The sequence below is a fragment of the Ciconia boyciana genome, chromosome 6 (assembly GCF_034638445.1).
Source record: "Ciconia boyciana chromosome 6, ASM3463844v1, whole genome shotgun sequence".
Taxonomy (NCBI): domain Eukaryota; kingdom Metazoa; phylum Chordata; class Aves; order Ciconiiformes; family Ciconiidae; genus Ciconia; species Ciconia boyciana.
In genome coordinates this window covers 63,989,550-64,005,157 of record NC_132939.1, presented here as the reverse complement: position 1 = coordinate 64,005,157, position 15,608 = coordinate 63,989,550, and the positions used below count along the sequence as shown (strand labels likewise).

Genomic DNA, 15,608 nt, shown 5'->3' with positions numbered 1-15,608 from the left:
CCAACCACTCTTCCCATCAAATGACATTGATGACAGTGACGAGGCCACTGCAAGCTTGCTTTGGTGGCTATTAGTAAATTCAATTTTATTTTATTTTTTTAAATAACCAGTAACATGCCAAACACTTCTGTATATATCAAGCTAAAGAGGGTGGTTTAAAGAAGCAGATATGCACATGGGTTAACAAATAGCCAAGTGATTTCACATTTAGCTATATACAACATCGTATCATACGCTCAAGAGAACAAGATGAAAATATGTGATACTACGATTAGGGATTAAGGCATGAATTTAGGATGACTGGCAGTAAAAATATCCAGGAACTGTTATGCTGGCTAGCACGAATGACTGTTTTGCAAACCCTTACATCATAACACCACCTCGTTTTAGAAGTAATTAAAAATCTCAGAGTTTCCGAAGAATTTTACAGGCAACCTTTTTCTATCCCAGTACCTGTAAAGCCAAACTCCTTTTGGGTCACAAACAGAGAACACTAATATACACATACATTATAAAACTTTAAAACAAAAAAAGGTTCTTCCACAGATATTACTTTTTTGGACATTTTAGATAATTAAGATTAAAAAAGCACGTTAGCCATTAATCCTTCGTTATAAATATTAGTAACTTTTTAAAAATCAGCTTCAGACTGGTATGCCTTATTTTCTGCTCTTAAATGATGCCAAAACTCACAAAAAAGCTTCCTTCTTTTTCCCCTGTTTACAATACTTCCCTTCACTTCCTAATTACAGTAGCCCAAAAGGCCAAGCAAGAAATATTAATTCCTGGATTCATAAACACTAAACATAACAGGGAGGAGACCTTCCAAAGGGACAAAGAACACTTGTGGTCCATTTTGATCAGTTTTAAGATACTGGTCTTTCAATCAAAACAATTGTGGCAGGCAGCCACCAGGGACACTAGTTTGGTCAGGACATAGATACTGCTGTTTTCTTCATTATCATGACAGGTCAGATATTGTCAACGTGACAGCTCCTTTGTGAACACAGTTGGAGACCTAGATGAAAATCCTCAAAAGCAGATAAAGGCAGCAGTTGCACTCACAAAGTCAACTGCGTACAGTTAAGTCTGTCTCAATATACGATTATGAGCACAATTCTCCTTGAAAGAAGAACATGCACTTATTGCAAAGAACAAGCTACACCAAACATAATGCTTCAGCACAAAGTGACTAAAGCCGTCTCTTCACCAGGCAATATGTGCTGAAAACTTATTTTATATCATATTAGAAGTCCTACCTTTCCCTCTAGGGCCTGTATAACTGTACTCAAAGTGATGGAGAAGTCTTGCTTTTATAGGCAAAGACCAGGAGGAAAAATGGCATTTTTATCAGATAGCCTACCTGTAAAATACAAAATACCTGCAACGCACAAAAGCCCTGATGATGTGGTTGAGCAGAAACACTGCGTTAGCATTCGTTGGGATGATCAAAGAAATCATTCATGCATTTGCCATGGATTCACTCACATAAATTCAATACCAGAGCTCAGCATCCTGCTCACATGGAATACACCACCAAAGTGTTTTTCTAAGAGCACACGCACCACGAACGCTGCTGGTTGCGACAGGCACACTTAGGGGACTCCAGCTTTCCAATAGCTTACACCTTCATCAAAGCCCAGGCGCCTGTTGCAGGCTAGAGTTTCTTACAAAATTTAAATATTTCAACTTTCTCGGGAAATTCTTTAGGAAAACACATGTCTAATTCCCTAATTACTTAGGCATTTTTTTATTTGTAAAAAATCCAGGTTTGGGCAGTCAGAGGCCACTGAGTAGCCAGATACAGGACTTGAGAATATTCTCACTCCTCCCCTGCTTAAGTACCCTGACACTGAAGAGAAAATGTAGCTCGAGTTCAGCACTGGAGCCCAAATACAAGGCGGAAGAAAGTAAGATCAAGAAAGGCATGATGCAATAAAAGGATCGGGGAATACTGGAGAAAAGAAGACAGAAGAGTTTTCCATCAAAAATGAGATAAGCTGAAACTGGAATTCCTGAAGCTCCACTAGCAAATATCTGTGAAATCCACTGGAAAAATTCACACTGTATCTTTACTTCCAGTGACTCCTCCATATCATAGTTACAGACTTATTTAAGAAAATTGTTTAAAACCATACTTTTCAAACTATTTAGGCAATGCATCATTCCCTTAAGATAAAAACAGTTTTGTGAATCAACATAAGTGACTGCAGGGACATGCTAGCAAAGGGGTTTTGCATCTCTTCTACAGTTCAAGTTCAGGTTGCTTCATAGATTATGATTTATGATTCAAATTGAACTTTATGAGCAGTTGCAGATCAAATTCTTCTTGTTTCTTGGGGCCCAACCTAAGACAACACTAATTTGCAGAGAATTTATTCTACAAATGTTGCTGCAGTAAACAACTATAACCAAAGTCAATGCGAGAATACAACCTCAACAACAGAAATGCTAAAAAAAAAAAAAAAAAAAAACACCAAACAAAAAAAAACCCCCACAAAAAACACCAAACTCCCAGGAGGTGAGTTTGGAGGCATCTTCTACACACAGAAAAAGCACCCAATTTTATTGAAGTTATTTGTGCATCAGTGTCCTGTCTATACAAAAGGGTATGATACAATTTGTTCATCACAAGGGGTACAAGTAAGATTAAACTAACATTTGCAAACCCTTTAGGTACTACGGTGCAGCACCAGCAAAAGAATTTAGCAAAGAACTAGTAATTCTGTGTTCAGACCGGTATTTGAGTGGTGCATTAGACCACATGCTGAACAAATAACACAACAGACTGAAAAGCAGTTCATTCAGAAGATTGGTCCAGTACAGAAAGGAGAAGGGGAGGGTGGGGGAGAAGGGGAAGAATCTGATCACAGAATTACAGGCTTTCTGACAATGCATACACACAAAGAAGCCACATTAAGATTTTTCCATACACCCTTAATTCTGTTTTTTTTCTTCACTATTAACTGCTTGATGATTCTGTCACAATTTACAGCTATTTTTAAAATTACAGACAAGCAACACAGCACGTTATCTGATGTGTCACAAAAGAAATAAGGAGCATATATAATGCAATGTAAAATCTACTCATGTTTTTCTTCTTACAGCACATAGCCAGTGGATTCCATGATCACACAGTACCATTAGGAAACCAACATCACCAAATCTATATTTAACTAATTGCCTTCTCATTTAGATAACAGGTTGTACGGGTTCCGTATGGTAGTACAGAATAAACATTTTAAAGCAGTGATTGATTTTCCCAATCGCAATGAACATTCTTCACCATATAGCTAGCATCTGGTACTGTTTCCATTTTTACATTGAAAATACCGTTATTTGACAATTTATACATACAAGGTATGGCTTTATTGTTGAGTAATCTTGCTCACTCTAACAGCAGCTGCTATGAATCCACATAACAACCAGGAAAATTTCACACTGATCCTGTACAACATTTTTAGCATTTATTATTTAAAAATCATTATCTGTGCATACTTTAAGCTATCTCTGCCTAAAGTACACACTTAAGAGCTTGGATAAAGTACAAAGAAAGATAAGAAATTTGCAAAAATTATATCATTATTTATACCGGGGGTAGAGGGAGGGTAGGTGGGGGGAAATATGAGGGATTCTGATTTTATGGCTGCTGGCTTTCTCCATCAGGAAACAATCCAGGTTTCCTTTCATACATTTTTGACACTATAATAACCGTCATCTACTTGACTTTAATTAAGCATATATAAAAATTAATGTTTTTGTCTTTGGAGAATTATCCCCAAGTGATGTCTAGAAGAAAATACAAACCAAAGGCCTCATTTAATCCACCTACTCCAGGGTTCAATTTCGCCCACAACGCGTAACTGGAATGGCAAGTGGATTTAAAGAGACCATGAGAAAGAAGGAACTCACCATTCTAACTACTTCAGGGTAAGTCTGCTCTGTCAAACAGCCTCTGCTTATTGTAATGTAGTCCACCAGTTCATTAAGAGTGGAGCGCTTGTATTCTTTCATTTTAAGGTCTGAAAGCGTGTCCATGAAGTCAAAAATGACACAGCACTGTTGAAGTTTCTTTAGGAACAGTTCAGGCTGCTCTGAAGATGGAACGTCTATGAAACAAGAAAGGAAATCGTTGTGAGTCTGGCATCTTATTATACAAAACAGGATTTCTTTTTGAAGATCAATTTCAAAGGAAAGCAGCATTCATACAATTTTTGTAAAACAGCTCAGATTAACAAATGAACCCCTTATAGGAACTGTATTGCTATTGTGTGTTTGAGATCTCGAACAACATGTTGTAGAAGTAATTTAATCATCACCCACTATTAAGAAAATTAAGTTCACCAAAAAAGTCCAGGCTGAAGTGGAGAATGCAAACACAACAGCATTCAAGACTTAATTCTACGATACACCACTACTTTCACTGGAGGCTGACATTCACCATCGTTAACTTACACTGCAAAGAAGGATGAAAGAACTGTCAAACAGATCAAGCTTGATTAATTTATATTTCTAAAAACACTGCGTCATTCATAACTCTACATGAATATATATGAATATGTATGTGAATACACAGCAAGACTATAATTCTGCAAACAAGTTTTCAGATTCAATCATTACCCCCATGTTGACACTTTCCGTAGCAAAATCAATTTTACTGAAACACAGTGAGGATTTTTGGCTGTACTATGAACACATAACATGCATCATGTAGGAACATTCTCACACAAAATATAGTATGTGCTTGACCAATAAAGTAAGCAGAATGTACTACTTACTACTTTTGCTCTGTTTTCTTAATTCTCAGCAGATAAAAGACTTAATAAAATAAAAAAAGGAATGTCAACTTCTTAGTGGTTTGTTGGTTTACCAAGTACATTGAAAGAGTACACAGAAAGCTTAGTTTATCTGATGTTCATGTACATGAGAGGCTAAGAATAGCAGAAAGTTGCAGAAATTAAATACGCATTTTTACTCTGAAAGTATGCCCTCAGACTAGAGGGCACTTCACTTCCTTTGATCTACTACTTTTTTTTTTTAAAGGCATGAATGCTCTGTCAGCACCAGCATTCAGCGAATGACTTTCCATGCCACAATACAACACGTAACTGAAAAATTTTGCTGATTTCAACTAGAAAAATTTTAATAGTAAAGAACTGATGTTTATTTCTTAGAACTTGGACATGATAGTAAAAATCCAACCTGAGATGGAACTTCTTATTGTTGACACAAGAGTATGTCAACTTAAGGAATCCTTGGTAAACACTGGAAGCTGTTAGTAGGTGTATAGTAGTTTTAAGGACGAAGTACCATGAATCTGTTTTAATTACAACCTCATACACAACAGTTACTAGTTTCAAGTGCAAAAGACCTATGAAATATTACAAGGTCATAATATATAGCTGCATAGTTTTAAAAAGTACTGATAGAGATGCAAGGACCCCAAGACACTTGACATCAACTCTCTGCATTGCTTAAACACTGGAAAGAACAAATATGGATTGCAGTACAAATAAAGATGCTACGTGCTTTCTGACCTGACATGGTAAAGCACAACAGTTTATTCAACCTTTTTCTGCTTACAGCACTGCGGTAGTGCCAGGATTCAATAGGTTAACAAACTGCATCCTGCAAAGAACAACCAAGATCTTGGTAAAGTTTAATTGACAATACCAGGCAGCACACACCAATCTCACATTCTTTAGGCTTGGGTAAGCTCAACAACAGAGGTGTCCAAAGCAAATTAAGGAGGAAAAGAAGTGGTATGGTTATGACACCATACTTTGTATCATCATAATTATTCACCCCACATTCCCACAGGCTATATTCCATCTGTGGCACAGAAGATGCAAGAAATGTGGTCCTGCAGAACCGCAACAAGAGCAGCTATGTGGGAGAACAGTCCCCCCCAAACACCTCTGGAAAACTTAAGGTCCCAAAACCAGGTCACCCTAAAGCCATTTCACTGGCCAGGTGTCTTACATGAGCTTAGATGCCTGACAGCAGGCAACGCTGAAAACTAAGATAAACCAAGGAGTCAGAGAAAGTCATTAGCCTTCACCCATTACAATAAAGATCATTTCTATTAGCAACCTTTCTAATGTTATAGCCTTACAGGAGATAAAGGGCCTGGGGAAGCAAAGTACTTGTGAACTGACGTGTTACTGCCTTCTTGATTACCTGCCCTCAATTAATACAAAAAAGGAAAAAAACCATCAGAATTCACTGTTATTAGCAAGCAGGCAACAATTAATTGGTTAACAATTTATTCTAAAAGACAGACTGTAAACTGAAAAAAAAAAAAGACATAAAAGTGCAATCAGTTACTTTTCAAGAGTATTATTTTTAATTCTAACGTCCACTCTTTATTATGCTATCTATAATCCACCTTAGAACTTGACAGCATGTAAATGGTATCAATAAAATCTGTGACGTTACATGAACATAATGGGGTTTTGGTTGCATTGCTCTACATGGCTTGCACGCATTTAGTTTGGCCAACAAGGATATCCTAGTCAAAGAAAAACACAGGCTGAAATCAAATGGGAATCCGTGAAGATACAATTCAGTGCAAGTTATAACCAGGCTCAAATGACTCAAGATTACCCCCATTTTAAGGTAGGGTCGGTATTAAATAAAAATTAAAAAATGACTAAAGCATTAAAATAACTATTAAAAGTTTGTTTTCTTTTTTCCTCCAGTTAAATATCTGGAGGTGTGGGAACAAAATGAAAAATATAATTAAGATCTTCTGAAGAAAAACCACTCTAGAACACTACATGAATTTCATGCCAGCATTACTACGTCAACAAGCCATGCAAACTATAGGGGTGAACAACAACAACACAACAACCAAAAAACCCACAAACAAACAAACAACAACAAAAATCCCAAGGCCCCACGAAATAAAACCCCAAAACCCAAGTGTCCTCGTCATATCTTCTTTTCTTTATTAAGCAAGTTGCCATTCACACTACAAAATAAAATTGCAAGACGTTTCATGCAATAATATTTTTCATTTCTTGGGAATTTGGGGTGCCTTGGGAACAGGGTAACACCTAACGCCTAGGTTTTTTCTACTTGGAAACAGGAAAAGTATATGAGAGTAAATTTTAGGAGGTCCTAATTTGCACAGCACAAGAAAAGGGCAGCAGAAATCAATAAAATCAGTATTCCATGTTCCCAGTCTTCCCACAGAGACCATGCCATTAGTTGGTTGGGGTTTTTTTTTGTTTGTGTGTGGTGTTTTTTGGTTTTTTTTGGTGTTTTCTTTAATCCTCTAACGCCTCTTTCACAGCTGTACAAACCTTACCGAAAGATCACTGAGAATGGACTTCCCCGGCCACCCTCCTGCCACTATTCAGAGCAGGGAGCGCACTGGTACTTGGGGTACAGACCTATTGAGCTCCACAGCAGAGCTGAACTCTTTAATGCAATGACTTGAAATGAAACACGCAGTTCCTTACAGATGTTCACAGTTAAGTTGATGAAAAACAGCAAATCATTTTCTTCTCAGCCGACGGATACTCAGAGCTTTCAATGAATTCTGCAACATCTTACTCTTGCGCTAATGCGCAGCCAAACATTTAGGCCCCAAAATTTAATAACCTGCAATATTACCATGTATCTACTTTCAGTTGAACGAACTGAAAATTGAGCAACTGCTCTAATAAATCTGTGTAAATACCTATAATACTTTAATAATCTATAAAATAAAATCAAAATGACATTACTAAGTGGCATGTGTGATTTATGGCACAGGAGAGCATACATTTATTAAAATCAAAATTTAAAGGAAGATAAACTTCCGTCTAAATGACTGTGAGAACCCTCCTCATTTTCAGAAGGTCTTGCTATGAGTTAATTTTCAGGCTTGTCAGTTTTCTCTGTAGCCATTTAAAACTGTACAGAGCTTCTGAAATACACTGAGTATTCACAGATTCAAAGGAAATTGGCTTAGTGAAAGCAAGTGCTAATACATCTGAACAATGATAATCAAGACAGAATCAGAGCCTTTAACAAAATCAAATGTTTTATAAAGTTATCAGAAAAATTGACAGAAAGTACTGTAATTTTTTTTTAGATATGGACCAACAATTGTTACTACAAGGGCTGAAATACTAATTCCAAAATGGCCAAAGCAATTCAGTTTCTCTCTTAACAGTCTTTTTCCAAAATAATCCTAATCCAACCAGCCCATCCCTTCTCATCAGTCATCTCTGCAGTCTCTGCCTCCTGCATCCTTTTATCAAATAAAGACGTTAAAATCTGATAGCATACTTTTACTGCAAGTCTCTTAACATATATGAAAATATTTGTTTCTACTACATTCATAAATTATTTTAATTAAAATATAAGTAACTGATTTTGGATCATAGAAAACTAAAACTACGCATCAGACCAACAAAATTGCATCCAGAGAACTGAGCTATGGTTCTCCTCTCAGTGGTAGTGAAAGGCCAAGAAGGGGGAGATACTGAACACCTGGATCAGTTCCCTGACCCACTTCAGCCTGTAGTTTTGCAAGGAAGGGTATAACGCCAGGAAGTGAAGAAGCGGGGAGGGATTGAGCTGCTTAAACCAGCACAGCAACTGTAAGGAAAAGTCACGGTATTGCAGACGCAAGACCTAGAATTAGCATAAAACAAGACAAATGATGCAGGTTACATATAAAATATTAAGCAAAACTAGGACATGCTCACACATGGTACCCTGCACCCACATATGTACTATCAGAACATTTATTAATAATTAAAATCAAAATGCCCTCAGAATTGCTTCCAGTATATACATTACTGTTATTAATTAGCTTGATGATGACGTTTGCATAAAGAACTAGCATCATCTTCTTGTACGTTAGTAAAAGCAAACACCACCACATTAAGCACGAAAAATAAAAACACGTACTAAAACCTAAGTATGTCCAGAATGGGGGACAGAGAGATTAACAGTAACTTCTTTACTCACATTAATTTTAAGAACTTCCTTGTAATTTCCCAACATCTGAGAACTCTGTATTCACTTGCCTCCACCCCCTAAGACTTTCCTATATTATTTCCCTATCAGCTTGATGGTAGAATAATTCCCCAATTTTTCTTCAGTTTCCATATCTTCCAGTTATTAAATAAACCTAGCATTATGATTTTTCTAGTTAAGTAAAATCTCCTTGTGCCAAAAATGCTCTAAAACAAACAAACAAACCCTTCTGGCTTTGCTGCCACTCACCAAGCCACCAAGTTAAACATAACCAACTACCGAAGCAAGGACCTACCTGCACAAAGTAGACAGTTAGTGGATAAATCTCTTTATGTCTACATCTATGCCCACAGGTCACTATGAAGATTCTATTTTGTAAGAAGTTAACTTTCTAGTCTTTATTCAAATAACACTTGCAAATTTGAATTTGAAAGCCTTTTGGTCTTCTTTGAGAAGTTCACTTCAAGAGAAGGTCTAGCCACACTCAGCTCAAAGCTTTAGCTAACTCAAGGTCCTGTCATGGATATATCCCGGTACATAACAAGCCACATTTCTATAAGCCACTTTTCACAGTAGAATATTGGTCTTAAGATGCCAAGAAGTACAAATGTTTGCCCTCTCTTTCTTACACAAACTTCTTGAGAAAAGTAATCACTATCCTGATTGCATTTATGCATTATGAATGCTTTGTGAAGTCAGTAATCATTCATTTATAATAGGTGCTTTTTTCAAAGCAGTTTTCCCAACCCATTCTCTATACTTAATAATTATACAGGCAGGGCAGCAGTTAGGCATTGTGTTCCAAATATATAAAGTCTAACCAGTACCAACATTATTCACACAGCAATAAATACAGTGGGACAAACTCAAGCTGACTTTCATGAGTGAACACGCACAAAAAGAAAAGCGCAACATTAACATACTGTTTCCATCACATTCAAAACACGTGATTAGAAGTGCAACACAGGATATACTCCACCACTTTTCCTGACAATCAGTGTCTCTTCAGATAATCAATCACAAAATTGAGCATTACTTCCCCCACCATAAATTTCTCCCTGATAAAACTGAGCAAGTTCTCATCAAGTGGGAGTCTCCTGGGTAGTTTTGCAGCGATCCTGGATACTGCAAATCCCTCTACTGCTTGCCAATACTCCCCGATCATTTCACAGAGGTTTTCAACAAACATCACTTACTGGGCCAAGTAGTCTGAAAGCAGCGTAGATCTAGCATTTTATTTGAGTGCCTTGAGAGCATATGGAGTAGCATTACAAGCAACAGGGGATATTCCTTAATAGACATACTCTTAGTTATATATACTACCAAAATTTTATAGTGTAGATATGCTTTTAAATATATTTTAAATAAAAAATAAATCAAAATTCTGCCTTTACTCACACATGTAAAATCTTAGGAGCTTCAGCCCCTTAATAGAACACATGGATGAAAGGCTGCTGTTTCCTTCATCACAAGACCAAGAATTAAAAACAAATTGACAATAAAAAGAATTTCAATAAAGCGTATTTTTAAAAACTATACTTTTAAAGTTTATGAAACTTCAACTAAACTTTTTGCCTACTTCCACAGCAGGCATGGTGCAGGCAACAGTTTAAGCCTCCTCTCTTTCACCCATACAGCTCAATCCAGACCCACGGCAGTCAAGGTTTCAATGAAAAGATTCATTTAGGCTACACTTTGCCAATCTATGACCAACACGTGTTCACTCCACCACTGACTACACCAATGGTGTCTGTGCTGTGGACATCTTTCAAATTGGAAGTGGACGAAGCTTGGCTGTCAAAGCTACTTATGAGCCACAGCAAAATACTATTACATCCATACTTGTTGCAAAAGGACTGTATTAATGCAAATAAGCATCAATGATGTGCCACCCTGAAGTAAGCAGAGAGCTTCCAGGGTGCCGTAGGTTTTAGAAGTTTGGATTCTCTTACTCATCTCTAATTTAACATGATGAATCCGTTAGGAAACAGAGTTATATCAAGTATCTCAGTTAATAATAAACAATCAAGGAAATATATGGTAGATAGTCAGAACTCACGAGCAACTAATGGAAAACGAGATTACGAGGGTATTTGGGTACACCAATCGCTGTTCTAGGTCCCACAAAAACAGAGACTCACAAGATACTTGGTATCATATAGTGTCCCTCACGCTAGTACTAATAATCACCACACAGTAGTAACCATGTCTTTTTATAATCAAGCAGCAATGCCTTCCTCCTCAGGTAAGTTGACAACACTTTTCAACCCTTCCTCATTAGTTCTTCAATGAGTGGGAAGAGTTTAGACTAGTGGAGTAATCCAAGACAAAGTTTACCTACAAGTACATTCAAGCCAAAAATGATCGAGGTCAAAGAAGATAGCAGAGAAAGTACGTACGAGGATTCAAATGACACAAATTTTAGGGAAAAAAAATTGATGGGAGAAAAGCAAATGGATGAGTGTACCAAAAAATTTCAGAAGAAACTGAAGAACGGCAAAGCAACTGTGAAAATTATGAGAAGTTGACAGAGTGGGAAGCCAAAGAAGGCAGAGAAAAAACTTTTAAAAGTATTAAAAGACCAAGAGAGAAAGAGAATGAGGTAGAGCATGAGCAGGAGACTTGGAAAAGACAGAGAGGAAAAAATTGTTTGGAGAATAGGTAACACAATGAAAGTAGCAGAATATTTTAAAAGGAAAAAAATAGGAGCTCAAAGTGTTTAAGCAAAACAGGAACAAATGAGTTAGTGGTTAGGGGATAGATTTGATTAAGCAGCTACATATCTGGAGGTTCCTGACACTCTGTGACATCTTTAATATATCCCATTACATTATTTATGGTGAGTTTGCCTAGACGTCAAATTAACACATTATTTAGCCCCAAGCCGATCACAGGTTTTGTAGATTGCTTTCTCTCCCCCTCCCCCAAATTTTTACTAATATTTCAAAAACAATGATGAGTGATTTATTTTTTTTTATTAAGGCAGGCAAAAAGGCAGGCAAAAATACGCATACATGTTATTTCAATTTCCTAAATTGAATACGTGGCATAAAATCCCAAAATAAGACAAAAATACTCTGCTGAAACACTGAGAGTTATTGTGGCCAATTTTCCTGGACTGACTCAAGTTTCTTTTATACTGGCTCAGAAAGTTTATGCTAGCTGTTTTAAGTAGGTTATTACTGAATTGCCCTTTCAAAGTACAAGCTAATCTTCATTCAGAAGCATTGAAGTCACTAAGTTTGCCCAACAGTCACCAAAGAGAGCTGCTGTCCATGTTTGTCCTGCCACTTGAGAATACTGACCTGAGGTAGTGAAGAAATTATCAGGATACCTTTGCCACACCCTTCTGCCTAACCTTCTACCGTTAGATATGAAAGACATAATTGTTACTTTTCAAAGTGTTCTCCAAGGGGAAGGGAAAAGAAAAAATTGGGGATGGATTTTAAATGTTCTTTAAAAAAAAAAAAAAAGGAAAAAAAAAAAACCCAGAAACTGTTTGTCTTCTACTTTCTACATTTATATAAACATAAGCGTATGTCCACTTTCAGGATATGTGGTTGTTTGGGGGTTTTTTGTTTGTTGGTGGTTTGGTTTTTTTTCCTTTTTCTTTTTAGGCACAGACCTGTTAATTTAGCTATGTGTGTAAAAAAAACAACCCAATACTATGCTGGGAGACAACAGTAAAACCCAGTACAATCAGCTTACACTTTGGAGCTCCCAGAGCTGTGTTAGAACATCCTTAGTCTAAGAATCAAAATATCCACAAACTTAAAGATGTCTGAATTTTAACATCATGCTCCATTACAAACACAAGACTGACTCTACATGAAAAATCTTTGCTGTTTGGGTTTTTTGAGACTCCAGGATTAGTAAGTAAGTATTACTCCTTACACCTTTGTTCAATTCTAGCTGATAATGCCTCCAGTGCTGAATCATCCATTGGTTCCTTTCAGCTGTTACCAGGAGGAGCCGTACACCAGAATTCAAGTCAGGCTTTTCTGTAGACATTTGAATAGCAAAAGCTACAGGTAGAGCAAATGCAAATCCAAAATAAGCTGAACTTGCATACAGCTCCTCTACCCTAAAACACATCATGAAGACCAGAGAAAGGAACACCATGTAAACAAAGACATCTCATTTTCCAAGTGATCTCTCAAATTACAGACGTAGAGCAAAGCCACACAATAGTAACTTAGTGCTCCACTGGGTCACCCTACTGTTGTCTTCCTTTCCGTTAAAATGACTAACAGGTCTTCAGGCTGGTTTTGAGTGTATTTTTAATTGCCTAGCTAGTCTCTAGGACCCTGCCATCCTGCATCCATTCCTAAATTCTTAGTAGAGCACTGGAATTCCAAACGTCAATAGAGACACAAGTCTTGGCTCATTCTTTCAACTTTGTCACGCTATGCTCATTTCACTTCTACCTTGTTTCTGTTAATTTTAGAGAGAATGATGGATTACACTGCAACTTCATCTTACTACCTTGTGTGCAATTTTTTTTTTTGTTTTGTAAATTAATGGCAAATATCAGAAAATGGCAAGGCTAGCAATTTATAATGAACATCTCGCAGTTTCCAGGTTCCTTGGATGGCAAAAAATCCAAAACCCAGAAAAAAACGTTTACAAGTTCCAGGCTACTAAGAAACACCTTTGCAAAAAAACCACGATGGCCTGCTGACCTAAGACAGAAGAATCCTTAAGAGGATTACTGTCTTCCTTTTGATAAGATTCTTACCAGATCACAATTTTTTTCTGCATGACATGAGAAGCTTTTGCTCTATAATGAACATTAAATACAAGAACACAAACATGTCACAGCAATCTTACAGTTACCTTCCATTCTAACTGCAGTCACAAGGCAGTTCAGGATTTGCATTGGAATGTATTTGTTTGGCGCATTAAGTACATAATGAAATCATGATAAAATTATATAGCTGTACATGCTTCCTGTAAGAGTGCAAAAGTTATACCTTGCTTAGTAAGTGCTCTGAAACCGCCATCCGTCCAAATAAAAATATGCAATATTCATTTTGTTCAAACTACACAGTTGTTCTCTAAAATTTATTCAGAAACACTTAGACACTTGCAAAAAAAACTGAACCAAGAGCACAGGAAACCCAAAACGTAACTTTCATCCAAATGGGCTCAGAACAAGTGCCAGGATTGCTGCTCTGCTTGATACTGACCCACTAATTTATCCCAGAAGTCACAGGAGTACTTCATTCTCCAGTGAAAGAAGTAATTAAGTGAGAGCTATTCTACATATGCAACCCACTGTCTAGGAGCTCAGGCTTATATTTAAAAATATTTACATTTATTAACTTAAATAATATACATACATATAAAATATAAATTCTATAAATCATAAAATATAAATTCTATAAATCCTATTTAAATATTTAGAAGAGTTTAATTGAACCCTGAAAACATAACTTCCATTCCCTTCTCATTTGGTAGTATAAATTTAGTCAAGAACATATTCTACTCTATGCTAATTTACCACAATAGTCTCCCAGTATTTTCCAGTAATGCACTACGCAATCCGACTGTCCATCATGTGTTTGCTCTCTCATTCTCTCCGTAGAGGGAGCAATGTGTAATGGAGTAAGTATTTTATGGAACTGCGCACATACAAGATGCTATGTCTGTAAGAAAAAGACAAGATTCAACAAACATACCCCAAAGGTATGATGAAGATGAGGAAACGAACGGGGAGTTCATTCTACAGTCCCCAAATGGACGCCCCAGAAAGCTCAACATCTTACACGTGTCATCCTTACTGCAGAAGCTCCAGCACGACAGAGGAACATACTTATTGGCTTTGGCCTTCATTATTCATTTGGTCTTCTAAGTACTAGTTGCAGCCCACTGAGATCCTCTGAGATCAGAATGAACACCTCAAACTGGATTCAATGGTATGCCAAAAACAAGCCGGGGTTGCAGGGGGAGACGCATCTGCAGTGGCGTGTCCCTTAGGAACACCAGCCACAGCACTCACTGCTCATCTGTGTTTCCTGAGCTTTCTGCTCAGAAAACTGCTCATCTGAGTTTTCCCCACTACATCCCGGCCGAGCCACGAGAAAACACAGGAAAACCTGAAAGTACATCCTGATCTGCACACTGGGATGACATCTCCTTGCCAACTGAGAAACTAGAAAACATTACTCAAAGATGCTACGTGAGGACTTTGCATCCACAAGCTATCCACATGGTTTATTTGTCAAGAAAGGAGGTTACCACATCATTCCCTCCTTCAAGATATTTTCCTTGCATAAGGCCTTCTAGTTTCTTAGGCTCAACCAGCTGCCCTGAGATACGGTCATCTGTAAGGCTCAGACCATGTTATTCAATACCTTATGACAATAACTCAAATTAGTCAAGCTGTTAGTTTAAGGGAACACCCTTTCTCATATTGCCAAGCCCAGAAGATCTGGCTAAATGACAGAAAATAAATAAATAAATCTACTTTACTTTATTTTGCTTTTGCAATTACTGTAGAGCTCTCCCGCATTCCCTCGTGCACAGACATATATCCCCATCTAGACCATTTCTACAGCAACCTCTTGATCTTCAGGTTATTCAGGATCTGGAACAATTCACCAACAGAGGGTTAAAACATGACGTTTATA

The 15,608-nt window shown here is 37.2% G+C and overlaps 1 protein-coding gene across 3 annotated transcripts in view; it reads right to left on the bottom strand.

Annotated features, from left to right (window-relative positions):
* The window catches only part of PPP2R5E (protein phosphatase 2 regulatory subunit B'epsilon), a 76,317-nt gene that overhangs the window by 29,000 nt on the left and 31,709 nt on the right, over positions 1-15,608 (bottom strand). For all 3 annotated transcript variants that reach the window (XM_072864111.1, XM_072864113.1, XM_072864112.1), the window contains exon 3: positions 3,913-4,109. In XM_072864111.1, the coding sequence (XP_072720212.1) occupies positions 3,913-4,109 (197 nt within the window). The remainder of the gene's footprint in view (positions 1-3,912; positions 4,110-15,608) is intronic.